The 15,464-nt window shown below is 38.2% G+C and overlaps 4 protein-coding genes across 4 annotated transcripts; 2 read left to right on the top strand and 2 right to left on the bottom strand.

Annotated features, from left to right (window-relative positions):
• Positions 1 to 1,974, top strand: LOC140789957 (putative UPF0496 protein 2). The gene is made up of 2 exons (XM_073139884.1): positions 1 to 317; positions 780 to 1,974. Exons 1-2 carry the CDS (start codon positions 257 to 259, stop codon positions 1,802 to 1,804), a joined length of 1,086 nt encoding a protein of 361 aa, XP_072995985.1. The 5' UTR covers positions 1 to 256; the 3' UTR covers positions 1,805 to 1,974.
• A 1,524-nt stretch (positions 1,975 to 3,498) lies between these two features.
• LOC140788404 (aspartyl protease family protein 1-like) lies at positions 3,499 to 6,101 on the top strand. Its single transcript, XM_073137651.1, has 8 exons — positions 3,499 to 3,806; positions 3,958 to 4,069; positions 4,396 to 4,631; positions 4,725 to 4,949; positions 5,048 to 5,183; positions 5,260 to 5,333; positions 5,455 to 5,557; positions 6,018 to 6,101. Exons 1-8 carry the CDS (start codon positions 3,499 to 3,501, stop codon positions 6,099 to 6,101), a joined length of 1,278 nt encoding a protein of 425 aa, XP_072993752.1.
• Positions 6,102 to 8,268: 2,167 nt separating this feature from the next.
• Positions 8,269 to 9,996, bottom strand: LOC140788403 (putative UPF0496 protein 2). Its single transcript, XM_073137650.1, has 3 exons — positions 9,969 to 9,996; positions 8,831 to 9,291; positions 8,269 to 8,712 (listed from the first exon to the last, which is right to left on the bottom strand). Exons 1-3 carry the CDS (start codon positions 9,994 to 9,996, stop codon positions 8,269 to 8,271), a joined length of 933 nt encoding a protein of 310 aa, XP_072993751.1.
• A 1,148-nt stretch (positions 9,997 to 11,144) lies between these two features.
• LOC140788402 (aspartyl protease family protein 1-like) lies at positions 11,145 to 14,578 on the bottom strand. The gene is made up of 10 exons (XM_073137649.1): positions 14,277 to 14,578; positions 13,786 to 13,909; positions 13,256 to 13,491; positions 12,930 to 13,154; positions 12,708 to 12,843; positions 12,555 to 12,634; positions 12,365 to 12,467; positions 12,209 to 12,269; positions 11,658 to 11,729; positions 11,145 to 11,579 (listed from the first exon to the last, which is right to left on the bottom strand). Exons 1-10 carry the CDS (start codon positions 14,576 to 14,578, stop codon positions 11,398 to 11,400), a joined length of 1,521 nt encoding a protein of 506 aa, XP_072993750.1. The 3' UTR covers positions 11,145 to 11,397.
• Positions 14,579 to 15,464: the final 886 nt, after the last annotated feature.

The following is a 15,464-nucleotide window of genomic DNA, read 5'->3' as shown; positions in this document are numbered from 1 at the left end:
GGTGGGAGAAGTGGCTTCCTCTTCTCTTCTTTTCATCTTCCCTTTATAAGGCCTTCCCCCTCTCCTCTTCCACTGATCTCCTACTTGTTAAATACTAGCTAGAGAGAAAGAGAGAGAGGAAGAAAGAAAGAAAGCAAGCAGGAAGTGGGAGTTTCAACTCTCAGCTAAGCCTCAAAGAGAAGGCAATGGCTTGATTTGATCTGTGTTCATTTCAAGTTTGATTAATTATCCAAAGTGAGCTTCTAGTTTTGTGAAGATGGGAATGTGGCACAAGTTAAGATCTGCTTCAGTGAATTCAAGTTTACAAAGATCAGCTGGTGAGTTTTTCCTCATTACAATCCACAGAAAAACTAAGACTGTTTGATTACTTATTTCCTTTCATGATCTCATTTGTTGGTTACATTAATTACCTTATATTTTTAAGCAAACATAAACCATGAATCTAATTGTAGGGATCTACTTTTTGTCATCAATTAAGTTGGATAACATAAATCGTCTCTTTTTTGTCTACCTCTTACTTCCTCCCCAAGTAATAAGCACAACTTCTTCAACTTATACACTAATCAGTCTCTACAAAACAAAACAAAACAAAACAAAACAAAAAAAATGGGATTTTTGCAAATAAGACCTGCATTTTGATAGTTTTACAATTAATACTCCTGCTATTCTTAAGGATATATGTTAAAATTAGTTTAAAGACATACATTAAGCATAAAATTATTACTCAAATATAGGGTGTTATCTGAAAATTTCTAAAAAAACATTTCAATCTTTGGCAGGTGTCTCCATGGAAAGATTTAATACAACCGTGAACGTAGAAGAAGAATACAACAAAGCCCTCCGGACCAACTCCTTCATCGACCTCTGGTCCAAATCCGACCACCACCACCACCATCATCATCTCAGGCGTTCCATTTCCTCTTCTCCTCCTCCTCCTCTTACTTTCTCCACCAAATTCCACCTCGACCCGAGCCAAGACTCCCTCCTCTCCGCCGCCTCCGGCTTCCGCGCCGCCGCCCTCCTCCTCGACTTCTTCGACGCCACCCTCGACGCCTCCAACGCCTGCATTTCCCTCTTGGACTCCATCGCCCTTGCCAGAAACCACCACAGGTCCATCTCCAACCTCCTCCTCCGCCTCCTCTCCCTCAACAAGAGCAACAACAACAAGAAGAAGAACAACACCTTCGCAGACCTTGCTCGCCGCGTCGAGCTCGACAACCCCCTCTCCCCTCCAAACCTCTCCCCCTTCCACACCGCGCACCGCCGCTACCCCCCGCTCGTCGTAACCCTAGCCGCCGCGCACAAAAAGTTCCTCCGCCGCGCTAGGATTATCCGGATGATCAAGAAGGCGTCTAGATTCATCCTGATAGGCGCGTGCGGGGCGGCGATCGCGGCCGCGCTGGTGTTCGCGTTGCACGCCACGCTGGCTTTGGGAGTGGCGATAACAGCGGCTGCGGCAGCAAGGGAGAGGCAGAGGAGGAGGAGGAGGGAGGGTTGCTACGAGAAGGCGAGCTTACAGTTGGACGCGGCGGCGAAGGGGGCGTACATTGTGGAGAGGGATCTGGACACGATGAGTCGGATGGTGCGGCGGGCGCACGACGAGATCGAGCACGGGAGGGACGTGGCGAGGATCGTGCTCCGGAGCGGCGGCGAGAGGGAGGTGGTGAGGGAGGTGGCGAAGGAGGTGGAAGAAGGCGAGGTGGAGTTGGGGGAGCAGCTGGAGGAGTTGGAGGAGCATGTTTGCTTGTGCTTGGTTACTATTAACAGGAGCAGGAGGTTGGTAGCTCAAGAGATGATGCCATAATAACTCAACTCAATTCATTCTTGATTCTTTTTTAATAATATTATTATCATTTATTGTTTAGCCATTTGTCTTAGGAAATGAAGGTGAGATATGAGATTGTTTGAGAGGGGGGTGAGTGTAAATTAATGAATGATTAATGAGGCTTCACCTCCACGTAGTGCAATTAATCATCTTAATTGTGTTAAATTATATATATTACGAAGACTTTGGTTCAAGGGCGGAGCCACGTTAATCGTAGGGGCCGTGATCCGAACATTTAATAGAATTTTCGCAAATTTCAGCTCCCTCAAATTTATGTAATTTTGCAATTTAGCCCCTCTTAAACTTCTCACTCATTTATGTCTTTATGATGTGACCCCAGATATCCTACATCCTATTGTATTAATAATTAGCTTTGCAAAATATTAAAGTCCAGAAAGAAAAGAAAAAAGAAAAAAAAACCAGGCAATGACAGCATATACAAAATATTTTGAATAGTTTTTCATTAAAATTTAAAACGACTAGAATTTCTTTTGTGGTTGGTACCACGAATACTATGCCCTCCCTCTTGTTCTTTTTTTTAATTTTAATTTTATTTTTATTTTTTTAAGGAATAAATCTGTAGACATATGTCATTTCGAGGGTGAATGAGTCAATTCCTCCATACCAGATTTAGTTTAGATAGTAACAGTGGCAAGGGTTAGAGCAGTTCACCCAATAGAAGATAAGACAGTAAGTTCAAATATTTCTAAGTTAAAATTGAACTAAAAATAGAGGGTAAACTGTAATTTACCCTAATTATAATGTCCAAATTGAAGACTTGGTACAATATTGCTATTATTCTTCTAGATTTAGTAATGGGGAGCATGATACGTAGCTAAAACACCCTGAATGTTAATTATTTAAAGGAATCAAAGTTTTGAACTCCGTACCCATTTCTTGATGCAGAAAAAAATATATATGGAAAGATTAACATCTGTGGTTGGTTCGTGGAATGCCATCATATATGCAACATCCTAGTTGTTACTATATATTGCGCGTTAAGGTACTATATTTATTAGAAATTTTTAAGTACTATTAGTTATCGTAGGAAATTTATAGGATCAAACCAGGTCAAAGTCAGCTGAGAGACTTGCTTGTAATGGTGAATGATATTAAAATTATTCCATCTAGTTATTTTGGATACTTACATATCCATACCCTTGTATAATTTTGTTTCAAACGAGTCATTGTAATTTTTTGACTAAAATGAGATTGGTAAATTTTTTATCCAACTTAACAGAGTCAGTTAAAATATCAAATATAATAGATAATATACTTTAGTGAGAATGGAATCACTAACAATTTTAGTGTTTAGTGAGAGAAGTAGATGAACACTAATTTGATACAAGATATTATAGGATGAGTAAACTAATTTTGGGCATAAATATCATCCATTTGGATGATTAATTAGCTAGTAATGCTGAGCAAAGGCTACACTAGATAATTAATTAGCTAGTAATGCTGCTAATAGAGTCATAGTAGAGTTTAATTGGTGGGCCGCACGCTCTTCCGTTCCCCAACTGTCAAACGAACCCGACGAATCCCGCCAAGAACGCATTCGTCCCATTCCCTTCTTCTCCACCGTTGGCGCAGAACACCAAGCGGTTTCGTCCACTCGTATTTAAACCCCAACGGAGTCCAAATGCCAACTCAGGTAATTGAGCCTCTCTCCAATGGCTTCTCTTTCTCCTCTCCTCCTCTTCGCCGTCATCTTGGCTGTCTCTTCTTTCCGCCTCGCTGCCCCTGCCCCCGCCACCATCGGCTTCGACTTCCACCACCGCTTCTCCGGCAAGATGCGGCAGTGGGTGGAGTCGCACGACTACCGCGGCGAGTGGTGGCCGGAGGAGGGCACGGCTGAGTACTATGCTGCCCTAGCGCGCCATGACCGCGCCCACCACGGCCGCTTCCTCGCTGCCGGTGACTCCTCGATGCTCACTTTCTCCGACGGCAACTTGACGTCTCGCCTCGACGACCACGGACTGTATGGCTACTCTCCAAGTATTAACCATAATTGATTAAATAAATATATTTGTTAGAATATAAAATATAAAAAAAATACCGTTTTTTAACGGCTTAAGATTTAAGAGATTAATTAAAATTAAAAAGAGTTTTTATTTGACACGTAATTTAAGGTTGAATTATGCGTTCGTGGAGTTGGGGACGCCCAAAAAGCGTTTTCGGGTGGCTCTGGACACGGGAAGCGATCTCTTCTGGGTGCCGTGCGATTGCAAGCAATGCGCACCCGTATGTCTTCCTCCACTCTCTCTCTCTCTCTCTCTCTCTCTCTCTCTCTCTCTCTTCTCTTTCATTCTTCCTATCTACTTGTTTACTGTCTTCCATTTGGTTTGATTTGATGCTATTAGCCATTTGTTTTCGAGGATTGAACAAGTGTTGGGTCTTTCGATTAATAGGATTATACAGAATGCAGTTTTGCTCTTTGCATTAACTAACTAGATGTGGATTAATAGCTTTTCATGCTCAAAAGGATTAGAATTTACAAGTTAGTCTCCATATCTAACCATTTTCCTAACTCCTTTTTTTGTGGTTGTGTGGACATTAAACTGGGACAGAATAATACCTTCAACATTTATAGTCCTAGTAACTCTACAACAAGCAAAAAAGTTCCTTGCAGTAGTAGCTTGTGTGAGCTCCAAAGCTCTTGCTCTGGAGCAAGCAGCAGTTGCCCCTACGAGGTTCAATATTTATCTGCAAACACCTCATCTTCTGGAATATTGGTTGAGGATGTTCTCTATCTGACAACTGAGACTGCTAGTCCTAAAGCTGTCCCAGCTTCTGTTGTCTTTGGGTATGTTTGGTGTTTTTTTGTTAGTATGTCATCATCTTAATATCCCCTTCAAGTTTTTTTATATGATTTGATAGGTTCCAAAATCTTTTGTAGCTGTGGACGTGTTCAGACTGGTGCATTTCTAGATGCTGTAGCTCCCGATGGCCTGTTTGGGCTTGGCTTGAATAATATATCTATTCCTAGCATTTTATCAAGCCAAAATCTCATTTCGAACTCCTTCTCTATGTGCTTTGGAACTGATGGTTACGGGAGAATTAATTTTGGGGACAAAGGTAGTTCAGACCAAAGTGAAACCCCATTCAATGTCGATAAAAAGAAGTTAGTCTTTTCCTTTGCTCTGTTTGTCATCAGAAGAAGTCTTCATCTACTTTTGTGAGTGAGATTTTTCTTATTTTATTTTAAATGTTCGTGTGCAGACCATTTTATGTTATCAGCATAACGGGATCAAGAGTGGGGAATACGAGTTTTAGTTCTGGGTTCAATGCTATTGTTGACTCTGGTACCTCTTTCACAATGTTGGCTGATCCAATCTACACACAGATTGCCAATAGTGTAAGTAGTTACTTGATGATTATGAAGATGGATTTCATATTTTGATGAAGCAATTATATTTTCTTTTCCCTTGTAGTTCACTGACCAGGTTACAGAGAAGCGGATCCCACCTGATCCTGCTCTACCTTTCAACTATTGCTATGCTTTGCGGTAAACTCATATATATATATATATATATATATATTCTAAAGATGTGGTCGTTTATATCATTATGGTATATATTCAGAGGCTGCTCTGCGTAGCTAATACATTTTGTTATTTCTTGATGCAGTCCTTATCAATATGAACTCAGTACACCTCGCGTTAGTTTTGTCACCGAAAGTGAAAGCCTGTTTAAAATTACTCCTCCCATTTCCTTGGTGTTTGATGAGAAGGTAAAATTAAACAATGGTGCTATTTTTTTTAAAAATATCGTCTTACTTATAATTATTATGTTTTTCCTCAATATGTAGGGTAATCCAGTTAGGTATTGCCTGGCTGTAATCAAGAGCAGCAACGTGAATATAATTGGGCGTAAGATATTCCATTCTCCATTTCGACTTGAGCTTAGACTTTCTCATCTCTCAACAAGCAGTAGCAAAATTATATTCCTTTCTACGAGGCCGGAATAAAAATTCTACTCTATTCTTAACTTATGATGATGAACACCACCTGCTTCATGACTACAACTCCTGATGCAGGAAATTTTATGACCGGCCTTCGCATTGTGTTTGATCGAGAGAGGTTAGTCTTGGGTTGGAAACAAGTCGATTGTAAGTACTCACCCCTCCCTAGAAATAATACACTACACAGTCTTTCACCCAAGTATTATGACACCAAAAATTATTGCAACAGGTTATGGAACTGAGAGCTCTGGCAATGGAAACTCTTCTCCTCCTCCTCCTCCTCCTCCTCCGGCAACGGCTAACTCTGCACTAAAGCCATCACCCTCAGGCAGTTCAATAAATCTAATTCGTACAATCATTTACATTATTGGTGCATCTTTTTTGGTCCTGTTCGTAATTTTCCTCACAATCGGCATTCGCCGCCGTCGACAACAAGTTGAGCCTCAGCCAGTGGCCCCGAGGGGATTCTTAGTCTTTTTTTGACACGTTTATTTTTTTTTCGAAGTATAATAAATTCTATCCATAAGCTAAGTCATTCTTAATATATCACCTTTGTGCTGATTCCTGTTGGCTGATATTCTTACAAGTTCATTAGTGCTTTAAACTATTACCTTTTTTTTTTTTTTTGTTCGAACTTGCCCTTTGGTTGCAGGGGTTGTTTGTTTGTTTTTTATTATTATTTAAAGACACATATGTATCAAGAGATATATCTAGAAAAATAACGAGATTGTAAGCTGTATTTATTAAACACATATTTCATTGGTTGTATTACATTGAGTACCATAAATAAGACATAATAAAATAATTTATGAAAAATGTATAGTTGATAGAAATATAGAGTAGATTTTAAATTGTGAAAAAATTAACTTAGACACACGTATGTATCTAAACTCTAGGCAATGATATCAAATCTTTGCTTAAATAAATACAAAATAAATATTAAAAAGTAAAGCAAAGATGAACACCAAGATTTTTATGTGAAAAAACCCAAACGAAAAAAAAACCACGGATCCAAACTCATATCAAAACCAATCACTAAACTTGTAACAGTTAAAAAACTGACTTACAAAATAATCAGTCGATTTCCACGACTTTGTCTCTCTCAGTCTTACTCGCTAGAATCTGTGATTCACCGCTTCTCGTGATTGATCTCCAATCTCCTTGAGATTGATATTTCGTTTAGATGACCCTTAAAACGAAAGCTTGGTGCGTTATAAAAGAGACGAATCTTGTTGGTGGAAAAATGTCATAGCTCTAAGAAATACTTTTCAAAAGCAATCACCCATCTCTCTAGAGTTAAGGCATCTCAACATTTATATAGGTTAACAAGATAATGCTAAATCAAAGTCAAAACAGAACTCTTAGAAGTCTAAACACTTGCATGTTACGTAGGTGTGTTTGAATGTGGCCCGAGTGCGTTCGAACGCGGCCCGAGTGCGTTCGAACGGCCAAAACGCGTTCTCTGTATATGTGAACGTTTGATTTTGCATTCGAACATGCTATAAGGTGCGTTCGAACGTGGCCTAAGTATGTTCGAATGCCCTCTTCAAACAGTAGACTAGACAGTTGAATGTAGAGTGCATATTCTTGTGCCTTTTGGTAAAATTTCATACTTCTTCGACCATCATGACACCGTTTAATCACTTTAATAACGATTCTAAAATCGTTTCGAATACTTTAACTTCAAAATTAATCTTCCACTTTAATAATTTTCATCAAATATTTCATAACTTGTCATAACTTGTGCATATGCTCATACATAAAATCTAGACACATTACATAAATAAAAATTATATTTTAAAACACAATTTGTCAATTATATTAGTACAAATAAAATCTAACAAATTGTTCAAAATAATTATAAACTAACCTCATATCCATGAAATAATTGATAGGCCAAAAGCAGGTGAAAGAACTCTTAACATCTAAAAGTAAGCAAAGGCATATCAAATGGTATCAAGTCCATCATAAATCACACTGAAACATAAATTCTTGAGAAGACAACAATAGATGCATTGTCATGCAACTCATAATATATTACAAAGAAAGAGAATTTTTTATATTACAAAGCAAGTTAGTAATCTCTCACATTATTAGGTTGGTGCCATAAATTAAGTAAGATGATGACGATCTTGAATAATTATTTTACCCACAAACACTTTAAAACGTTCTATAACAAAAAAGTGACGGACGGTTAAAAAAAATCAAGAATTAATAAAATACCATGCCATCACTTTTTGTAGAATGTTAATTTGTAAAGTGTTTATAAGCATACACTGTCGTCAATAAATTTTGCTAGTGTGAAACTTACTCATATCTTAATAAATTGTACCAAATAAATCAACTTAATTATCACAAGTCATGTGCATAGACAAGTCTGGGAATTAAGTCTACCCACTGGTACATATATACACACACCGAGAGAAAAGAATAGAAAATCTCACAAAATTAATCTTCCACTCTACTAGTTTTCAACATTTCTACATCACCTCAAGCACCATCCTCCTAACCCTATTAATATTAAGTAAGCAAAGGTAGACGTGCTCCTCTAACTCAGCCAATTGGTCCATGAACCAACTCTCACTCACCTGCAACTCTCTCACCACCTCCCTCAACAACACCAACTCTCCCTTCCCTTCTTCCATTTCCATCTCCACTAACACGAGCCCGATCACCTCTCTGCCGTGCTCGATCTCGTCGGCGAGCCGCTCCACCATCCGGCCCATCGTGTCGAAGTCGCGGCCGAGGGCGAAAGCCCCTCTAGCCGCCGCGTCCAGCTGCACCACCTCCCACGCCGCCCAGTACCCCTCCACCTCGTCCACCACCCCGCATGTCGCCGCCCGGGCGGCCACATTTACTAGCCTCACCCGCCGTCCGGCCTTCCGGTGGGCCAACGTGAGTTTCTTCTGCATGCGACTATAAATCTTGCACACGTACATATATACATACATACATATATTATTATCATAGTATCAGAGCCGAGCTTCAGATGCTAATATATATATATATATATATTATATATATATTGGACGACGCGCGCACCTCGTGGATTCTTTGGAATTTTATCCAACTGGGACCGGAGAAGGGGTTGCTGAGGCGCGAAAACTGCTCGAGGTCACGGCGATCCTCCGGCCGGTCGAGGGCGGAGCGAAGCAAGCGGTTGTTGTCGCGGGCTTTGTCGACGGATTCAATGAGGGAGACGCAGAAGTTGCAGGCATGGATGCTGGTGTTAAAGAAGTCGAGGAGGAGTGAGGGGATATAGGCGTGGGAATCATAGAGGATGGAGGTGAGTAGATCCTGGTTGGGCTCAAGGAGATCGGTGCAGTCTGGTTCGGACTCGAATGGTCTGGTCTTAGTTGTGTTGAGATGTTGTTGGACTCGAGTCCACATAGCATTGAAGGACTTTGTCCGGAATGCACCCATGTATTCCTCTATGATGTTCAAGCTGTGGTTGCTCCCACTCCTTCCCTTGCTAGGGATTGTTCCTGATGAATTCTTATTGCCTAGAAAATGGAGACAAAAAAGAAAAAAAAATTATCCCTTTATAGTTTGACCCAATTAATTTGGAGAGTGCACGACACCATAAGAGGTTTAAGTTAAAATCGAACCAAACATAGGAGGGTATTTTGTAACTTTGGCTTTGATTATTTATTTGTCTAATTATCTTAGTCAATTAGAGAAAGAAAAATTAAACCAAGGTGTAAATGGAACAAAGAAATTTGAGCTATATTTTATGAACAAAAGATTTAAGTTTTATATGTTATTAATTCTTCCATCGTCATGATCAGCTGGAGATCCGGAGCTTGAGTCAATCCTATAGGAGAAGATAATAATTTCAAATATATAATATGATGAAGGATGCGTAGTTTATGGAAGAAAAGAATCCAAGCAACTCACTACTGCATGTCCAAGGAACAAGGGGAGACTTGGAGAGGAGAGTCTTCAACTTGGCGAGCATTTGATCGAAATAGATGATGGAATAGTTGAAGAAGAAGAAGAAGAAGATGATGATGATGATGATGATGAATAGCTATCCGAGGCCTTGGTGGAATAAGAGGAGAATACATGAATGCAGTGTCTCCTTCTAGTTGCATAAATTTGAAGAATTAATTTGCATATATATATATATATATATATATATATGGGAGATATCTATTCTTTGATCACCTTTTAGATGTACCTGTCCATTTCACCATAGATATCACCATGTACATTATGAGCAAGTTAATTAGGTCAAGACATGGATTGGTACCCAAATTGGAATGGATCTTATATAATCCCAATTATAGTAATTTCTTTGATAATTTCATTGATTACTCTAATAATTTTTCATAGGCCCAAGACACGTATTAAATTAAATAGGTACCAATTCATAGGGCAAATGAGATTCGAAATTAAGCTTTTATGCTCTAATACTAATTAAAAATTCATACGAGGTCGCTTTATATACAAGCTAATAAGGTTAATATCACACTATCTAGCCTTGGATAATATCAAGTTGGCAAATCCTCCTGAGATAGTCCAAAAAGGGAAATTATCTACAGTCAATTAGGCATAAGTTTCTAATATATCAAAACTTGTCTCCTTTTGGAAAAGAGTGCTCTTTTATCTCTCTCTCTCTCTCTCTCTCTCTCTCTATCTATATATATATATATCATCCAATGATCATTGTTATGTATAACTAATCTTGTTAGTTTAATATAATTACTCACTATTGAGTTTCTAATCAATCATCATCCCCACCAAATTTCTGAAAGAAAGTTGGGCGCCCTCCCTTGTGCATCAACTCAGCAAGAAACCCTTGGCTTGTGGATTGATCTCTCCATCTCTTAGATATTATGGAATTAGATATCTTGGGAAATCCAAACGTGCAAGAACCATTCTTATACGTGGCATATAATGTTAATTAGCCACTAGATATACATCCTATGGTTGATACCCTTGAATGCATTTATCACAACCAAAACTTATCCCTTGATTGCTTGGGATATCTTATCACTCCCTTGAATTCTAAACTTAGGTGCACATGCTTTTGTGATATCAAAATTTCTCTGAAAGCTGTTAGAGAATGATTGACGATAAAAGCTTGTTTGTATTTCGTAGTTGTGAGACCTAACAAATGGAAGAAGTCTCTCAAACATTGGCATGAAAGAAGCAATATAGGTTGAGAAATGAAGTGGAAATCTAACTGCTGTGCAGTGCATTCACAGAGATTTAACTCAACAAATGCATGCTTCAACACAGTATCCAAATAAGAATTCACACACTATACAAAAGGGATGCGAAGAATTTTAATGGTGATTGTAATTGCATCCTTCAAAATAAAATGACTGATGAGGGGAGCAATGCAACATGATACACCCAAATGTACTCTTCATTATTGCAGTGCAACACCACTTATGAACACTCAATTCATAGGATACAAGATAATATATTGATCGACGAACAAATATCAAGCAAACAAAAAGAATAAAAATTACAATGAAAAATAATGAGCTATTCCTCTGCACTGAAGATGTGGTCTGTAACTGGAAAACAAATATGTGCATCGTGATGTATGTGGATGAACAAGCTATCTGATGCATAAGCATTCCATCATAGAGAGGTGATCAGAGAATGGCCACTGCTAGCAGGAAAAGTATCAGGAAAAGGCTTGTCTTGGCGTTCAAATGTGATGAATCACCTGAGGGTGATGGAGCTGCGGCTTTATCTGGAATATCACTGCTTGGTGCAGGAGCAGATGCTGGAGGGGAAGAAGAGTTTCCATTACCAGAATTCGCAGTTCCATAACCTGTTGTAATATTTTTGGTGTCATAATAGTTGGGTGAGAGACTAATGCCTGTATTATTTCAAGGGGGTGAGCACTTACAATCGAATTCTTTCCAACCCAAGACTAACTTCTCTCTATCAAAGACAACGCGAAGGCCAGTCAAGAAATTTCCTGCATCAGGAGTTGTCATGAAGCAAACACAATTATCAGATACTGTTAACTATTTGCAGCAAGTGGTGAATATATCATCATGGCAAGTATCATATTGTTCATTATCATAAGTTAAGAATACATAGAGTATAATTTTTAATCCAGCTTCCTAGAAAAGAATATAATATTGCTACTGCTTGTTGACAGATGTGAGAGTTCCAAAAGTTGCTTCATGAACCCTCATCAAAATGTTTACTATGACAGCGAGATGAGCTTCTCATAATAGAATATAAAGAATAATCATTCGCAGCTCAATGATATTGGTCATTCAGCCTCCAAAAATCCTTAAGAATTTGGCTAAAAGGTAATCCTAGGAGTGTTTTTTGCTGTTACTGTCAACATACATAGAAAAATTATAGCAAAAGCATCTACAGAAATTCTAAGCTCAAAACAAAATTCGCAACAGTATATAAGTCAAAATGGAAAAGAGAATAGCTTACGCCCAATTATATTCACGTTGCTGCTCTTGATTACAGCCAGGCAATACCCAAATAGATTACCCTGCATATTGAGGAAAAACAGAGAAACATGATTTACTAAGCGTAATAATAAATAATAAGTAAGACGATAATAATTGTGCCGTTATTTTATGTTACCTTCTGGTTGACGAGAGGGACAATAGGATCAGTTACATTAAACAGGCTTCCACTTTCGGTTACAACACTAATTCCAGGAATATAAATGCTATCTTGATTAGGACTGCATGGAGAAATAACAAAATTTATTTGGCACTGCAGCCTCTGAAAACCATAATGATATAAACAAATCTTTGGAATATGAGTTTACAGCAAAGCGTAGCAATAGTTGAAAGGTAGAGCAGGATCAAGTGGGAATGGGAGTGGCATCTCTTTAACCTGGGCAGTAAACTACAAGAGAAAAGAAAATATAATTGCTTCATCAAGGTATGAAATCCAACTTCATGATCAAGTAACTACTTACACTAGTGGCAAGCTGTGTGTAGATTGGATCAGCCAAAAGCGTGATCGAGGTACCAGAGTCAACAAAAGCATTGAACCCAGTAGTAAAACTCTTTTTATCCACTATTAACCCTGTCATGCTGATAGCATAAAATGGACTGCATACAAAAAAATTCACTCAGAAAATTGAACGAAGATCTCTTCTTCTAACAAATACGGCAAAGAAAAAAAGAAAAAAACTTACTTCTTTTTATCGACATTGAATGGGGTTTCACTCTGGTCTGTGCTACCTTTGTCCCCAAAATTAATTCTCCCATAATCATCAGTTCCAAAGCACATAGAGAAGGAGTTCGAAATGAGACCTTGGCTTGATAAAATGCTAGGAATAGATATATTATTCAAACCAAGCCCAAATAGGCCATTGGGAGCTACATCATCTAGAAATGCACCAGTCTGAACACTTCCACAGCTACACAATAATTAATTAGGAACCCATTAAATCATATAAAAAGTTGAAGGCGTATTAAGATGATAACATACTAAAAAAAAAGAAAAAAAAACCAAACATACCCAAAGACAACAGAAGCTGGGACAACTTCAGGACTAGCAGTCTCAGTTGTCAGATACAGAACATCCTCAACCAGTATTCCAGAAGATGAGGTGTTCACAGATAAATATTGAACCTCGTAGGGGCAACTGCTGCTTGCTCCAGAGCAAGAGCTTTGGAGCTCACACAAGCTACTACTGCAAGGAACTTGTTTACTTGTTGTAGAGTTACTAGGACTATAAATGTTGAAGGTAACATTCTGTCACAGTTTAATGTCCACAACACAACCAAAAAAGGAGTTAGGAGAATGATATGGAGACTAACTTGTAAATTCTAATCCTTTTGAGCATGAAAAGCTATTAATCCACATCTAGTTCATGCAAAGAGCAAAACTGCATTCTGTATACTTGTATTAATCGAAAGACCCAACACACTCGTTCAATCCTCCAAAACAAATAGCTAATTTCATCAAATCAAACCAAATGGAAGACAGTAAACAAGTAGATAGGAAGAATGAAACAGAGAGAATGAGAGAGTATCGACGAAGACATACTCTATATTGGGCGGGTGCGCATTGCTTGCAATCACACGGCACCCAGAAGAGATCACTTCCCGTGTCCAGAGCCACCAGAAAAATCTTTTTGGGCGTCCCCAACTCTACGATCGCGTAATTCAACCTAAAATTATAATATTTAAATAAAAGCCCAAATATCCACCGGATTCCAAAACGTACCCGTCCTAAAGTGAAAGTGACCTTCACAAAATTATCATTAAATTCTTTAAAATATTATATGCCACTAAAACCTTTTGAGTAGATTATTATAAAAGTTAATAAACGCATTTAAATAATCGAAATAATTCTTATTTCTTTTAAGTTACAATAAATTTTGTTTAAGATAAAATATACTTCGTTATACTAATTATGTTTTAATCATAATTATTTAGATTTTAACTAATGAAATAATTTTTGGTAGCAATTATTACTAGTTTCTATATTTAATACTTAGATTTTGAGAGAAGAAAGAGAGAAAGCCAGAGCTATACATTCCGAGGTCGCTGACGCGATACGTCAAGTTGCCGTCGAAGAAAGTGAGCATGGAGGAGTCACCGGCGGCGAGGAAGCGGCCGTGGTGGGCGCGGTCGTGGTGCGCGAGGGCAGCGTAGTACTCAGCCGTGCCCTTCTCCGGCCACCATTCGCCGGGGTACCCGTGCGACTCCCCCCACTGCCTCATCTTGCCGGAGAAGCGGTGGTGGAAGTCAAAGCCGATGGTGGCGGGGGCGGCAAGGCGGAAGGAAGAGACCGCCAGGATGACGGCGAAGAGGAGGAGAGGAGAAAGAGAAGCCATTGGAGAGTCTTCGGTATGCATTGGGATTCCATGGTGGGTTTTAATAGAACTTTAATCTTGGGGTCAACGGTGGAGGAGAAGGTAAGTGGGGGGGATTGCATCCATGGCGGGAGTCGTCGGGTTTATGTGACAGTTGGTGGTCGGAAGATCGTGGGGGCCCACTAAACTCCACTGCGGTGAAGGGTAAAAATGTAATATAGAAAAATACGGTAGAAGTGAAGATAGTAATCATTATAATACGCTATATAGTCACCGTAGTTAACACTAAAATTTAGAGTGTTTCCTTTAAACTTTTTCAAAGTTTAAATTTAATTTTAATGTAAACAAAAAACGAAAACATAATTTTTTTTAAATTTTACAATAACTAATTAGAAAAATATGTTGTGTGAAATTATTTGTTTTACTACTTTTATGATAGTTTTATAAATTACACTTTATATTTTATCTATTTTATGAATTATATCCGGCTATGATGTTTTTGTAATCCGACACCTATTTTTTTTCTTATAATTCTCATTTAATACCCTCCGTTAATTTAAATTGTACGAGCAAAGAAATATTTCGTTATAATATATAAAATAATTTTTAAATACATAAATTATCTATATCTTTAAGAAAAAGTGGTCAGAGTATTTTAGTAATTTAATTGATATTAGTTAGTCAAAATAATATTAGGGTATGAAATAAGAAATATAAAGAAAAATGGGAGTCGGATTACAAAATCGTTAAAGATGAGTATGAATAATAAAATAAATAAAATATAGGGTGCGATTAGTAAAATATCCTATATTAAAACTATAAGTAGATTGAGTGACACAAATAAAAATTTGAAATTGTAACTTAAAATTTAAGTGGTATTTAGTTTGGTCTTAGTAACTAATAAAAG

The sequence above is a fragment of the Typha latifolia genome, chromosome 5, assembly GCF_019914945.1.
Source record: "Typha latifolia isolate L0001 chromosome 5, TyphaL0001v2, whole genome shotgun sequence".
NCBI lineage: Eukaryota > Viridiplantae > Streptophyta > Magnoliopsida > Poales > Typhaceae > Typha > Typha latifolia.
The sequence above is the reverse complement of the archived record's forward strand: the minus strand, read 5'-3'. Positions and strand labels throughout refer to the sequence as shown.

What these genes read in the sequence shown, in the direction of transcription:
- LOC140789957 (XM_073139884.1), top strand. Translation starts at nt 257, where the DNA reads ATGGGAATGTGGCACAAGTTAAGATCTGCTTCAGTGAATTCAAGTTTA. An exon ending in AAGTTTACAAAGATCAGCTG is followed by an intron (nt 318 to 779) that starts GTGAGTTTTTCC and finishes AATCTTTGGCAG; the next exon opens with GTGTCTCCATGGAAAGATTT.
- LOC140788404 (XM_073137651.1), top strand. Translation starts at nt 3,499, where the DNA reads ATGGCTTCTCTTTCTCCTCTCCTCCTCTTCGCCGTCATCTTGGCTGTC. An exon ending in CCAGCTTCTGTTGTCTTTGG is followed by an intron (nt 4,632 to 4,724) that starts GTATGTTTGGTG and finishes AATCTTTTGTAG; the next exon opens with CTGTGGACGTGTTCAGACTG. An exon ending in TTCAATGTCGATAAAAAGAA is followed by an intron (nt 4,950 to 5,047) that starts GTTAGTCTTTTC and finishes GTTCGTGTGCAG; the next exon opens with ACCATTTTATGTTATCAGCA.
- LOC140788403 (XM_073137650.1), bottom strand. Translation starts at nt 9,996, where the DNA reads ATGGTGATATCTATGGTGAAATGGACAG. An exon ending in ATCTATGGTGAAATGGACAG is followed by an intron (nt 9,292 to 9,968) that starts GTACATCTAAAA and finishes TCCATTTTCTAG; the next exon opens with GCAATAAGAATTCATCAGGA. An exon ending in AATTCCAAAGAATCCACGAG is followed by an intron (nt 8,713 to 8,830) that starts GTGCGCGCGTCG and finishes TACGTGTGCAAG; the next exon opens with ATTTATAGTCGCATGCAGAA.
- LOC140788402 (XM_073137649.1), bottom strand. Translation starts at nt 14,578, where the DNA reads ATGGCTTCTCTTTCTCCTCTCCTCCTCTTCGCCGTCATCCTGGCGGTC. An exon ending in ACACACAGCTTGCCACTAGT is followed by an intron (nt 12,635 to 12,707) that starts GTAAGTAGTTAC and finishes TTTCTCTTGTAG; the next exon opens with TTTACTGCCCAGGTTAAAGA. An exon ending in GGGTTGGAAAGAATTCGATT is followed by an intron (nt 11,580 to 11,657) that starts GTAAGTGCTCAC and finishes ATATTACAACAG; the next exon opens with GTTATGGAACTGCGAATTCT.